Consider the following 15,978-nt stretch of genomic DNA (forward strand, 5'->3'; position numbering starts at 1 on the left):
ATTAGACATATATTACCACTAATATCTTAAAACAGACTGCAAATTACTTTAGAAGTCTCCTCAGGTTACACCATGCAGTCTACCTTGTGATGTTAACGGTACAGTGATGTGATGCCACCTAGGAGTCATCAAACACAAAATGTTTTACTTATTAGGCATCATGAAATAAATAATCACCAACAGAATCGGCTAAATAGGCTTGATAACTTAGAAAATAAGGATAAAAAATTCCTTTGTTCCCATTAATCTTCCAATCAACAAAACACCATAACCTCATGTAGTCAAGTGGTAATCATAAAATGTAGTGCATACACTTTACCTTACTATACGGATAGTTCAGAAAGCAGATAATGTCACTTTCTTTTAGTCATTGACCTTTCAACCACACGGTTGTCTTTGCTGCATGACGACTGAGTTTAATCCTAGACATATCCACCAGAGGGCCACTGGCAGAGGTTTAACCAACTGTTAAAACTATTTCTTGTCTTTAGATCTACTACTTCCTCATGCTTCATTCTAACTAGCCAAATAAGTACTCTCGGATCCCTACTCCTCATCTTCTGGGTCAGAATGGGATACAACAAGTTTTCTCATCCTCCTCTGATTTGTCAGTCTCTTCCTGAGATTGCTGGTCAAACTAGTTCATGAAGTGTTTGTTAGTAATGTATGAATATGGACACAGATGGTTGACATGTACAACACACTTTTGCATGCCCTTTGTATATCAGTGGACTAGCTGATCAGAGCACGAAATGACATCCTGTCCAGCCAGAGATGAGCTGCTTCCATGCTGTTGGTACGTACCAAAGCCACACCCAGTCTCCACACTGGTACACTCATTTCTTCCCTGTTTTGTTATAACACTTCTTCTGTCATTTAGTGGCCTTTCCTAGTTGTTAACTAGTGTAGACCTTAACCAATCCACATATTCTTGCGTACACTGCGGTGCATCAACCAGACATTTACAAGAAACAAGATTTCCCACCCAAACATGAGCATATTTAGCAAACAACCTGTTGATCTCTGTTCAATTGCATGATACACAATCATAACGTATCGTAAGTTTCAACAATTGGTTCAGTTGGGATTAGCAAACTTAGCAAGCAGCTTGACAATCTGCATTACCCACTTTGTTGTCCAAATAAAAATTTTCTCTGTGTTAGAACACCACTTTTTTTAAAGAAACATCTAACATTGTTCATTAATTTGTAGACGAGTCTTGAAAATCTGTGGGTATTATTTTCCCATTGTCTCCAAAAGTAAAACATACATATCTTGAGGTTTATGTTTATTTTTTACTTTCGGCTTTAGTCGCGATCATAATAGTTCCGGTAACAAACTTTAGCCCCTGTTTGTGTTCACTGTTTTTTTCTTCATACTCAGTTAAAATCACAGAATCAGATTTGCTCTGTAATACATTTTCTGTCAGACCACCTGCAAAGCCTACCCTATTACTCATGTTGGAAATCGCTACACCTGAGAACACCACAGGTGTTCTGTACCCCAGATGTTCATTACATCCGTATATAATACTTATACGACTTTTTACTTACTTCACCTGCTGTTCTCCCTTTCATTTGTCATTTAATACTAAAGTTTCTGTTTTATTTTTTGCCTTGGTTATGTTAATTAATTAAACTCAAGTTGATGTTCTAGTTTCCTCTCAATAATTTTCAGTTGATATTCACTTAATTTTTTTCATCGTTATTTTTACTTTGATTCCTCATTTTTTTAGTTTTCTTTCCCTATTTCAGATATTTTAGTTGTTTAATTCAACGAATCCTGTTTTCATTATGTTTTTTCAACATAACTAAATATACCTTTATGAAGTAGAAAATCTACTACCTAGGTTTTAGTATTTTTTTTCGTGTCTGGTAAACACACAAGAAAGATGGAACAAGGTTTCACATACTAGTATATGTCGATTATTTTTATCCAAAACGCAGTGAGTGTACATCATAGTACTTATTCTGATTCTGCAAAAATGCAAACTTCTCCTATGTTTAGAAAACATGCTGTTATAACATTCTTAGTGAATGGCCAAAAATAATTACTTTATAAAAACAAAACGCAACATATGTGGTATAAAAACTGGTTAGTCATATATAAATATTTATCAAGCGCATATATTTTATTTTTATATTTAGAAAAAAATATTTATTTTAAACATCAACCCTAACCAGAAGACAGATGTTTATTCTATGTCAAATCAAGATCACAAGTGATAACATCAGAGATCAGGCTGTAGTTCATTTAGAACAGTGTTTCCAAACCGGTGGTTTAGGAATCCTTAGGGGTTCGACATATAATTCTCAGAGGTTCGCGAGAAAAATTTGGTAATGGCGTCTTTTTCACTTCACTGGTTTTACGGTTCTTAATAATATTTTAATTTCATTCTCATTTATTAAAATATTTACGGAAGGAAATAGTTTTATGCAGAGCCAGATTTAATACTATATCTCTCTTCCCTTGAGCCGAACTTTAAAACACCGTGTTCTTCAAAACAAGCTCAGGAGTCTCATTAGTTAAATGTTTTTTTTTTATATTATGTTTCAAGAATTATATTTAAAATTTACTGGGTACTTACTGCAAATTGATGACAATATCAGAGATTCAGATTTTAGTGTAAACATGTTACATAGTATGCGTTACAGAAGCTTTTTATTTTCAATAAATTCAACACGTTAAAAAGTTATTTTATTTTACAAAATTTATTAGTGCTTAAAAGGGGTTCGCGAAGATAAAAAGGAAGGGAACCGCTGATCTAGAGTAAACTTCTATAGAATGCAATTGTAAGATATGTTGACAGGAATTTGCAGTTCAAATTATTATTTTACATGCTGTAAGATATCCATAACTACATCTTATCTAGCAGACTGTAACAAAAACTATTTTGGACATTGTTGTTGTTGCTGTTTTGGTGTTGCATTTTTTTGTGCAAAGCTGTACAATAGGCTATCTGCACTTTGTTCACCGCGAGGAATCAAATCCAAGATTTTTGCATTAGAAATACATAAACATACCAGTTACCTAGCGGGGTGGAGGTTGGTGCTATTTTTGGTCGAATAACTGGTTCATCCACTAAAATCAGTACTGGAATACTATTTAAGCATTAGTTGTCCAAGCTCTCCACTTTTATAAGTTTATATTTTAAGGCTAGTAGTTACATATGTGATGTTTAACTTGGAAATCAACAGTCTAAACATAATCAAAACCTGATGCTGTGACCAGTTAAAGTATATATGTGGCCATGACAAAAATGAAGTAGCTCTGACAAATATGTGATCCAACTTAGAGGTGCCATTTGGCTACGATGCCATCGTTTTAAAAAAAACGATGGCAACTCCATGTTTTATATTGACACTGTACTTAACATAAAGTTAGGTAAATTAATCCTTTCATGGTTGGGCTGTTTTTAAGATAAACTTCCACCAATAAGCTAGATTTATCTTTCGGAATACTGGCAGTTACAACTTTCAAAAACAAATTTCTTTGCCCACTGTGATCTTTTGAAAAACTTTAAACACTTACTGACTTATGAATTAAAAAAAAAAACAACTTCAACCAATAGCACAGTAATTTATCATTTATTTTCAAAGACATCAAAATATTGAAAAAGGCAACATTAAAATATAGATGCGCAAACACTCAGGAAGTTGCAGCACTTAAAAGTTATCAAAATGTTTATATACAGGAATCAACCCACCTAGAGACTTTATGCAAATAGAAACTGTTTTAGGATTATTTCACATAAATCAAATTTCCACCTGAAAAATGTTTGAACAGCTATACAAAAGGCACAAAACTGCCTTATAGGAAGGACTGCTTTTATCTAAATACTAGCCACTGACAACTCTGCGTGATACAAATATTAGACCACTCCAAAACATGATAGAGATGATGAACCAATGTTTGGATAGCTAGTTTTACTGGTAAAGTACTCTTGAAATTATTTTTAAAAGAAGAGAGATTTTCTTTTATACCATACTTCTACTAAAGACATTAAAAGATTTATTTATAGGAAATTTACTGATAAGTAAGAAAGAAAAAAAAGCATTTGAGGTAGGAACTTGAGCAACATTACTGGTGCTCCTCCATGATGAAAAAAAATATATATATATTGATGGCATAAACGAATGTGCAATGTGCAAAAAAGTTTAAAAAAGCCCTAAGTGTGCTACTTCAGTCAATACTAAGAAGCTGAATTAATTCATAGATCATGTTTTAGACAGCAGCAGTAATATTTCACTACATAACTCTAATCTCAATCAATATTTCTTTCAGTCTAACAAAGACAAAAATTACTTTTAAAAATGTAACAACAGGAAACTGAGAAAAAGTTAAAATCACTGTCGCTTACATAGCTTATAGAATGACACAGAAGAACAGTTCAATAAAAACAACAATTAGTGAGTATATTTCTGTATACTTGTGAGATGCACGTTACACATACTAATAATTTATTCAGCAACTTCTGCAGCTACAACTATGTGTATAATGAATTGGCTAATTATTGCTTTATAAACTTTGTGTCAAAAACAAAACAAACAAGTCTAGATTAGTATACACAAGCTGACTAACTACAATAGCATCTACCAACCACTTCTGTATTTTACAGTGTTGCATAATTTTAGCTATAGGGAAACGCTAGCCATTAAAAGTTGATACAGAAAATAAACTAGCTTAAACTGAGAAGCCATGAAGGCTCTATACCATACAATAAGAATGATGCATTAGGTCAATGTGATTAAAACAAATTAAGTGGAATAAACACTTCCTCAGTCATTTTACATTCCACAAGAGGACAAAAGTAACAGATACTATTCAACATCATAACCCTTACATGAACATTTCATTCAGTATCTTTGACATAGTAACCGACATACTGCAGCTGTTAATTAAACATTAAAAGTATGTATATCACTTTCATACCAGAGCCCATCTTAGAATCTGCCACGTGAAATGTTCATTACATTATATTTTTATCAACACCACCAAATCCAGGGTTAATTATAAAAAGAACTTGTGTTATTTCATTTCACTCTCAGAGTAAATGTAAAATTGAACACCATTTCACTTGAATACTTAAAATGCAATCAAAAATTGCTAAAACACAATTAACATTACAACATCATCATCACACAATTCAATTAATGTGCTAAACAATATTCTTTCTACTAATACAAGCAAACCACTTCATCAGGAAATAAAAATGTAGGTTTGAAGTCCTTCCTGAAATTGGTGATTTTTATTACTTTAAAACTACATGTGTTAAAGACAAACGTTAGTTTATTTAACTATCTTCATACCCTGATTATTTCTTTGAGATAGTTTAGGGTGCAAATCATGTTGCATTTTGAAATTACAGGGTTACATTTTATACTTCATGCATTATAAATAAAATCCTTCTTCTCTGGCTCTCAGAAACATTTTTTTATCAATGCTTTTACATTAAGGTAAGATTACTACAATATTAATGTAGATTTTTGTATTTCATTTTTCTAAGATCCTTTTTAAAATGGATATAAATTATTATCTATTATACAGCTGTTTTTTAATAAATTCCCTCCTTCAAGCCTGTATTGCTCGAGAGCCATGTTAATGAAAAAAAACACTCTCCAGGGTCACTCATATAAAACACAAGTCTACTGAAAATATTAACTGTAATGGTTTGGAATTTTCCAACACCTGTAGGATGTAGGATTATTACTTGAATTACAATGTGTTTAAACCATACAGTTTATGTTTTTGAAAATACTTTGTAATATTAAATATATAAAAACAGAAAAAAAAAAAACGTTTAGTGTAAAATTTCTTATACACATGCATGACACATTTTGAAACCACAGCCACTAACCCCAACACCACATACACAATACAATGACCTTACACTACAAATTTCCAATACCTTTATTCAGTACAATGTTTACTGTTCAAATGCCACAAATTAAAATTTATCCTAAATATATGCCATACACTACAATGTTCCTTAAACCCATTATTACATGCTCTACGATGTCCCTTACAATTGTACCATAGAGTTTGATGTCCCTTAAATATCTGCTACATACCAAATGTACCTTACACATACAGTCCAGTCTTTAAAGGTACAACTTCTTTTACACAAATCATAAAGTACAACATTCCTTACACAAGTACCATACAATCTTAAATTCTTTACATTGTATGAAATAATGTTACTTGCACATTAAACATAGTCTAAAGTCCCCTTACACTAAATACAAGAATGTTTCTGACACTTAAAACATACAGCAAACATTTTTATATTTCTCTTTCATGGTCGAGATGCACATATTTTTAAATGAGACTACCCATATCACTGAGATGAAATACTTTTTCATTTGGGTTGAATTTTGATCATTCTATCACAACCACCATCAAGCATCAAATATGTTACATGACATACATTTAAATAAGAAATCACACATTCCTTGACTGCACTTACAATAATGTCAGATTAGATTAGTTGCATTGTTACATACATAAGTAGTAACTTTTTAAGAAACTTATTGAATAGCTTGATTCATATGACAGTATAATTGCATGAGATTAACCCTCTGGATGCTATAATCAGATGTATCCGACTTGACATTTATAGCTGTTTGGTGCGACAAGTGGATTTACTCCATGGTGTTACAAAAACTTTTCCCCATAGTGCTACAATCAGGATACTCACACGTCCTTGATTTCCCACCTTAGTACTGCATGTGCGTACATCACTAAGTAAAAGCATCCATGAGTATCCTGATTGTCACACTATGACACACATGCAGTACTAAGGTGGGAAATCAAGGACGTAACATCACTAAGTAAAACCATCCTCAGGATACTCACACGTCCTTGATTTCCCACCTTAGTACTGCACGTGTGTACATCACTAAGTAAAAGCATCCTCATAGTGCGACAATCAGGATACTTACACGTCCTTGATTTCCCACCTTAGTACTGCACGTGCGTACATCACTAAGTAAAAGCACAACTTGTGGCTTTTGATCCACCTGAAATTTAATTATGCACTCATAGGGTTAAGAGAAATAAATTATGATTTTGTACTATATATATATATATATATATATGTATGTATGAAAATATAACAAAAATATTTAAATCATACTGCATCCTACAGTCTGTAAACTTAATTAGCATTTGTTTCCATACTTCAGACACTACTGTTTCTATTCACAAGGTCTTTATTGAACAAGCTTTCTTTTTCCTATGTCATGAATAACATTTGTAGTGTCTTGTTGACAGATGTCATGCTTTAGTGATGGGGCTGCATTCTGGATGGAAGGTTTTTATTGCTGAAATATGTTCTTTTACTCAAGTAGTTATACTTCTCCTAGTTTCCCTATGTTGAATTTCTCATGTTCTAATAACATCTCATAGACCCTGCCTGTTGATAAAGGTGGAAGGGGTCTTTTGAATCTGTATAAGATGTCTAATGTTAAAGTGTCACATTATTCAATAACTCTATTCTGGAGTCTCTTTTACATACATGCAAATCATTTTCTGGTTTGTTCTTCTTAGATATTTTTGTGAATTTATGAATGAAATTACTAGAATTACCTTATTTTGTTTATGCTCATTTGTTTCAGGGTCACTTGTCATTTCTATTTTTGTGAAGATAAAGTTTATCATGCCTTGTTTGTTATGGGAGGAAATACAGGTATAATAAATTCATGTGTTGGTTCACAGAATACAACAAATGTTAAAGGGTTGTCTAGTTTTCTTATTATCCTCTCTTTAAAAACTTAATACTTCTGTTATATAGTTTCTAGTCTAATGGAACTGAGATGGCACAAGAAATTTTCCATCTCATCTTCTTTTAGAACAATGGAAATGCAATCACTATATCCCTTCCACCAAGTGCCTTTTACATTCATTAAATAAAGTGTGATGTTTTAAAGTGCATGCATGTAGATGTTGGCTATTTTGGGAAACACTGGTGAGCTCATGATGATGCCGTGCATTTATTGTTCTCGAAAAATGAAGTAAACTGTAGCAGTTTTATAAAAAGATATAATGTTTAAATACAAAACAGTTATTTCTAGTTAGCTGTCATCTTTTGTTGATCTATTTCAGGTAATTTTTAAAGCTTCATCTGTTGGGGTGTTTGTAAATAGAGGAACAACATCAAAGCATATAAGTTTTGTTAAGAATGGTGTCTTTTCTTCTTGAGAAGAAATATACAACATTACTGATGTTGAACAAGGTGGTAGTTATCATTGGGCTTAGAATTCCTGCCAAATATTTTTAAAGATAGTAGGTTGATCTGTTCAAATCACTCACTATTATTCTGATTATGCTGTTTGGTTTATAAGTTTTAGGTGGGAGCGTTTGTTGGGAGTGTTTAAAGATGTTTTAATTTTTTGGGACATTTCTACTCTCGTTTTTAGTATATAATAGTTTAATTAGGTTTTTGCAGTTTGTTTAGTTGGGTTCCTTTGTAAACTTGAAGTTTCATGAGGTTGCCATTATTTCTCAGCATTCATAGAGCTTTATCACCAAGGATAGTAAGGTTTGGACACAGTAATTTTGTAACAATGCAACAGAGTATTTATTCCGACTTTATTGTGAAGATATTGTTATAAATTCAATCATAGAACACATGATTCCTTAATTAAATGCATGTAACTTTTAAGTCTGACAACAGTAGCAGCAAGACGGTGGAAATGTAACTTTAATAAAGAAGTGTTTCATGTCAATAACAAGGGTAGTATCACACACTGACAGTGTACAAGATGATAAGTCCTTTACAATCAATACAGTAGAGTATTTCTTATATACATACACCACACAAAATACATTCCTTCACATCATGCAGTAGTATGTCACACATACACAATTCACAAGGTCCTTTAATCCAAGCAGAATGATGTGTTTTTACATATATCCAAAAGAAATGTCTTTTACACATGGCTTGCAATCCAAAGTCCTTTTACACATACATATATGAAGTCCCACATCCTTCACATGTGTACCATGCACTTACAGATCTTTATAACATACAACCTGAAGTTCTTCACATCACACTATGCAGGATGTTTTTCACTACATACTGTATTAAATCCCTTAAAACACAAACTACAATACACCACTGCTTTTAAATATAAGAACAAGGATGCAATGATGAGGCAGTCCATTTTTTTGCTTACTAAGTTTTGATATATAATCCATCTCAAGTTTAGTAGAAATTGAATACTAGAAGTGAACATCAAATAAGAAAACATACTCTACATAATGAAACACTACCTATAAGTTTCAGTTGTCTTCTGTCTAACATCCTACTTATACATCACTCACATTTTCTATACCTACCACTCTGTCTTTTACTTACAACTGCTAAAGTGAAAACCTTTACTGAAAAACAATTAATAAATGTTTTAAACATTTAAAAGCCAATGTTTTCATGTCTACGAAAACACAAACTATTTACTTTGTAATTTTATTCACTACAAAGAAATGCATCTGGTGCATTTACCTATTAAATGCTGAAAAATATTTTCAAAACTGCTTGTTAACTACATGTAGCATTTTAGGTTATAATTTGAATTACAGATACTCCTATAAAGGGATATCCCTAAACTAAGCTGGACTAAATATCTTTTTTTGAATAACATGACATCATCAAAACTTGTATTTTTAGAATCAAAATGTACTTCAAATATTTGCCTACCTCTGGAAAGACAGAACCAAGTCAACCAGAGATAAATTATTTGTTTGTTTTTGAATATTCCCACAAAGCTATATAAGGGCCACCTGCACTAGCCATTCATAATTGTGAACTGACAGACTAAAGGGAAGGTAGCAAGTCAACAGCATCTGCTACCAACTCTTGGGCTACTCTAAATGAATAGTGGGACTTGACCACCACTCTTAAGCTGCAAACCATTGGGTTCACAGTCGAGTATACTAACCTTAGGTTACACATTGTTATTGTAACTGAAAGATAAACCATACAGGAAAGTAGTATACCTTGCAACATGTTTTAGAGTTTTGTAGTAATGTTGTTATTCAGCTAAAACGTAGATTCTTTCCACTTTAACCTTCCTAATCTAAAGATTCCCTTAACATTTACTTCTATAACTAAATAATCAAAAACTTAATACACATTTTATCTATCTAATCATTTATTGATTTCTTTTTCTGATATCATAAACACTTAAAAAAAGTTCCTGAGAAAAGCACTGATTTCTAAATACAGTAAAGCAGTAACATAAAACAGTATTAAACAGATGATAAAAATAAATCAAAAACAGCTGTGCAACACTCCTATTACAAATATTCATACAATTTATGAGGGCAGTAGGGGGTGGCTTCACTTTAGGAGTTAATGTGTTACACAGAAAATAAAAAAACAACAATTATCTGGAAAATAGTTATTAAAGTGCCATAATAATAATCAACTAAAAATTAATAAGGACAGTTACTACAAATTATGACGATAAAATAAAAAACACACTTAAAGTCATGACCAAAACATAGAAAAAACAGGAATAGCAAAAAAATGTTAACGCTCCGCAAAAATATAGATAAAACACTTTAGCACCTAAACAAACACGAAAAACACTAATTTTAAACACAAGTACTCACCATGTCATGACTTCTATGAATTGCATTGTATATTTTGAAAGCATTAAAACATATCTATGAATAACTCATCCACTAACAATGCTACAAATGTTTATATGCACCTAAATGTATGATACACAAATAGCAATAATAATATACTGGCCAAAATACCCTAAAACTACTTCTACACAATGTTGAACGAACTGTTAAAAGAGTTAAAATGTGCAAGATAGGTATTTTTCTATAATAATATTACTAAAAATAATAAAAAAATCATTATGTATATAGTTAATGTAATCACTCAGCATTAAAGCTACAGAATTCCTTCCAAAGCATGAGGATATACACATTTATGTACACAGTGAAAAAAAAAAACTACATGTTCTTGGTATGTTTATACATTTAATTCTACACATGGAAAGGCAACAGTCTCAAAATAATACTTCTCTCAAAGCATGAGGATATGCACAATTCTGTATACATTGAATAAACAAAAAATCTACTTGTTTAAACACACCAAAATTTTAGTTTCTGGTATCCTTCAATCAAGATCTTCCTTAAATGCTGGAAAAAAAAGTTTCTGATCAAACTACCACAAATATTTATTATGATTTACTATTGATTAAATAATGACCTAAGATACAGATTTTAGATAACTAACATCTACTCATCCTTCTGCAGACTTACAATTAAATAATATTAGATGCTGGAATTCTGATCATGACAATTCTTGAGGCTGAAAAAATTAGCAAAAACTTAATAAAACTAATAAATCCAAACAACTGAGGCATAATCACAATACGGTATAATAAGCATAAACTCTTATTAACACTTCTTTATTTAGCAACATCATGTTGAACTATAGTCACTGTAACACACAAACACTACCACAAAGTTTCAAATCTTGTGATTGAAACTACAGTGAACAATTATCTTGAAAGATAAAACACACTTATAATTCACTGCACGTGTACATACAGAAAACATGATCTGAATATAATTTCTTGGAATCTTCAGTTACTTAGCTGGAAGTAAAGCATTTTTATTTGTTCTTTAAATGCAGGAACAGGGTTATAAACTATTATGAATTTTAATGTTTTACACTTAAAGAGTAAATTATCCGGTAACTTTAAAAAAATAAAATCTTCATGAACACCTCGTAATAGGAGTTGTCAATGTTATGTAATCTTCTAATTTTTATTTGTTCAATATACATCATGTGATATGTAACAAACAAAGTAAATTATTATCATCAGGACAGCCTTTTATAGTTGAGTTGTTCTTTAACTATTCAAAGTGTATTGTGAACATTCTGCAAACTTTACCATGTCAACAATTGTTGGGTGCACAAATCCTCATTTATCTGTTAAAAATATTGCCTACTGTAGAGGATCAGTAAAAACAAACTCCACTATTAGTTTGCCAGTTTAATTTCTACTAGAACTATTTTTCTTCCTTCTTGAAAACAAGCATCCTTTATTATAATTTGTCAGATTTCTAAAACAAACACCAAATCAGATTTCAGAGACAATAAACTAAAGCTAAACAAAACTTTCCTACCATAATGTATTATTTTACTCAAAAACAAAATAAAGAATTTATTTCATGAATTATTATCAATGATTATTAGCCTAAGGCTATATCCAGTTTTTTTTCTCAAGTGACAAATTTTCAGCTACATGTTCTTGTACTATATTTTATTTATTTACTATCAACAATGAATACAATAAATTTTAGTGAATTACTATCTGTTCATGCATTATTTATTGTTGCATACCATAAACATAACATTTCAACATCATTAAAACCTACTGTGTTCCACTATCTATAATTAAAATGTATATAGTATTCTTAAGGATTTCATTTATTGTTGGTTTTGGCTACAAAAGTGTTCAACAGAAAAAACAGAAGAACAATTTATATACATTTGAACAAACAGAAAAGAAGCTGGATAATAACTGAAAAAAACAGAAGATAAACATTTGGAGAAAGAGATGAAAAACTATATAAACAGCTGAAAGGAAGAGAAGCTACATGGACATTTGTAAAAACAGAAGAAAGATCTACGAAGATGATTCAATAAAGCGTTTAAACAAATAAGCAGCAGTTAGACCAACAATAAAGGATACTTATATTGTATTTTTTGTTGTTTGTTTCTTGAAATTAAAAACATTGTTCAGTGTCAAAAGGAATGGAGCAAAAAGCTGAATAGCAATAGTCTTCTCTCTTTTTCTATTATTCATCATGCTTATCAGTCTACAGTCGATGTCCCATACACGTATACCAAAGACAACTTGCCAATTTATCATGTAATTATCTTATGAGTGGATTCACTATTTCCACAAAATAATGAAATTACAAAAAAATCCAAGAAAACTCCAATTTCAGTGAGGATTCATTTTAAAAGCTAATATTAACAAACAAGCTTATCACTGACTTAATTTTACAAAATAACAACTCAAAAAAATACTATTGTAATGGTTTTTACAAGAATTAAACAATGTTTATTCTAATGTTTCTCTTTTTATAAATTAAGTGTCAAATAAAGAAAAGTGTTTCCCAAGGCTGAAAGTTGTTTGAAATATTTCAAGTGCGTGTAAAAAATATTTTGAGTATATAATCATTTTGTGTTTTTTTTTATAATCTTGAATTAAATGGTTAAAGAATTCTAAATGCATGTCAGATCCCTTTCTCTTTTTTATTTGCTAGATGTTCCTATTAGGAATCATCATATTAAGAAAACAGAGCCAAAATCATTAAAATAAGTATAAAATAATTTTCTGTACTGAATGAAAACTAACCACACAATCCAGGCAATAGAAATGCAGTTTTTATAAAACAAGACAAACATTAATGAAAATAAAAGTTGTGCACATGCAAAAAAATCATTCAAAGTATAAAGCATAATATAAAAAAATACCACTTTCAAACTTTTATGAAACACTGTATCTGATATTTTTTAAACCTTTTAACTACAAAAGGCTCTTAATGCCCATTTATCCTGTAAAAATATATTTATAGGAACATGGAATATGTGATGAAAGATTTAGAGGTGCCTTCACCATTAAGAGCCAAAAATTAAAAAAAAATTAAATCATCTTGTACTTGATTAAAGCAAAATTCAACCTATCTTAATTTCAATAGAATATAATTTCCTCCTTAAAAACAAATAAGAAATAGAGGAATATTAAATATTTTTGATCATTACAATTCATGTTTTTCACACAGTTATTTTTCCACATAAATGACCAATCTCTCATCTAATAAAACAAACTTGTAAAATCTAAAAGCATTATTATAATCATTGTTGCACCTATTATAAAAAAAATAAAAAAAATACACACAATAGATGCTGAATATGGGCAGAAAATATATAAACAAAATACGAGAATCAAACAACACTAGAAATGCACTCCTCCTGGTTTTCTAGACATTGCCATAACAACAACATTGCAAGTTTTGCTTTGATTACATCGTACACTATGCCAGGCAGGGGAAAAAACAAAACAAAAAACGAATGGAATGCAAGCTGGAAACACAACAATTCCTTGGCAAGACAGGAACTTTGTCACCTCTTTTGGTTTGGGAAAGATCATCAACCAAAACTACACTAAAACCAAAGTTTGAAACAACAAAATTACAAAACATGATCATAACTTTCTGTAATCAAATAGGAAAAAAAGTATGTAACCTTTATTGAGTTATAACCTTAGAGATATATTTTTAGGTTTTAATTCTTTAAATATACTGTGCTATAATCCATTTTCTAATTGTGTTTATCTCTTTCCTTTTGTTCCTGAAAATCACAATTTAGTTCCTACATGAAAGGAAGATTCTTGAAAACTCAAATAACATCATGAACCATACACCTAAACTAGAAAATAGTTAATAGAAAGACAAAAGGGATGGAAAAAAGCATATCTTTACAACCTAACCTTTAATAATCTGAAAATTCTAATTTCAATGACATCAATACTTGTAACAGTTTTAAAAACTTAATTATGAGAACAATAGCACAGGACAGCTAGATTTACATATGCAGTTACACCTCAATTCTTTCTTGGCTGTTAATAGTTACAAACTACTGTAAGAGAACTTTCACACTGATAGTATGGGAAATTAAAGGGAAATAATATGGTAAAAAAAAAGTTATCAGATTTGATAATGTTGTTCATTTTGTTTAGGAGCAGAAAAACTTTCCTTGAAATTAAGAAATTTTTTGGGTTCACGATAGGCTTGACACTATGAAATTAATCTGTCCAACCAAACCCGAATACCTCTAACATGATGAAGACAGATAAAGGCAGTTATTAAAATGGAGCAGCAAGTGAAACTTAGCGACTCATTGGCTTGGGACGGATCAGTCAGGAGGTCAAGGAAAACTCTTTGAGTTGTTCTTCTATATCCACACGGCAAATTGGACAGCGTTTATTGGTGATGAGCCACTGGTCCACGCAGTCAATATGGAAGAGATGCATACAAGGCAATCGTCTAGAAAAAAATTTAAAATTAAACAATATAAAATCTTTTACCACATAATTCTTCTACAGCATACTATAAGAGTAGAATTTGTTTCTATGAGAGGAATATTTCCACAAATAATTCTATGGTGAGTTTTAAGCCATGTCATCATATGCTGATTCTCTTTGCATATTTACTCCTTATTTATAAATAATCTTACACATTATTAAAACGTTTTTCAAACAGACCTAAGAGATACCTTAAAAATTCTCAATTATGTATTATGTACGTATATTTTTGTGGTTTGTAAAATCTTACAATCCATGAAATAAACTGTTTGACCAATAAACGTGAACCACTTACTTGTATATTATATACATACTCTTACGAATTGTACAAGATTTTAGTATTTTCTTATATATTCAGATAATGCTATTTACTATTAATATAATGTATATGCTACCTTGTAGAAGAAGTGGCCTAGTGGCAATAAAAAAATATTTTGCCATTATTTTGAATAAACATAATTAAAACTTTTTAAATTAAAATATTCAAGGAGTATGAAATTCTCATATTAATGTACTACAATTATAAAATACAGTCCCAAATTTATTAGCTTCATTATGCTACTTTGGAAGTTCATAGAAATAATAAATGTATAAAAAATATTTTATTAACTCTTTTATTAACCCTTTCAGCACTGGCTCGGTCCCTGGGACCAACCTCGTAACCATTCTGTGCTTGTTATAGTTTTCATGCTATAACTTTTAAATTAGTAAGCGAATGTTGATGAAATTTGGTAGATTATCAGTAAACATTATGATGCTTTCATACACAAAATATCTAATTTTTTTTATTAAGTCTTAAGGTTTGTAAAGCAATGTTTCTTTCATGCCTTTTTTTTTCTTTTCACATGTTGCATAT

At 30.7% G+C, this 15,978-nt stretch overlaps 1 protein-coding gene across 1 annotated transcript in view; it reads right to left on the reverse strand.

The window, feature by feature from the left end:
- Positions 1–14,824: 14,824 nt before the first annotated feature.
- The window catches only part of LOC106470058 (E3 ubiquitin-protein ligase arkadia-B-like), a 43,291-nt gene continuing 42,137 nt past the window's right edge, over positions 14,825–15,978 (reverse strand). The window contains exon 10 of the mRNA XM_022398599.1: positions 14,825–15,084. Coding sequence (XP_022254307.1) covers positions 14,958–15,084 — 127 coding nt within the window. The 3' untranslated portion in view covers positions 14,825–14,957. The remainder of the gene's footprint in view (positions 15,085–15,978) is intronic.

This window comes from Limulus polyphemus, unplaced genomic scaffold (assembly GCF_000517525.1).
Source record: "Limulus polyphemus unplaced genomic scaffold, Limulus_polyphemus-2.1.2 Scaffold3796, whole genome shotgun sequence".
NCBI lineage: Eukaryota > Metazoa > Arthropoda > Merostomata > Xiphosura > Limulidae > Limulus > Limulus polyphemus.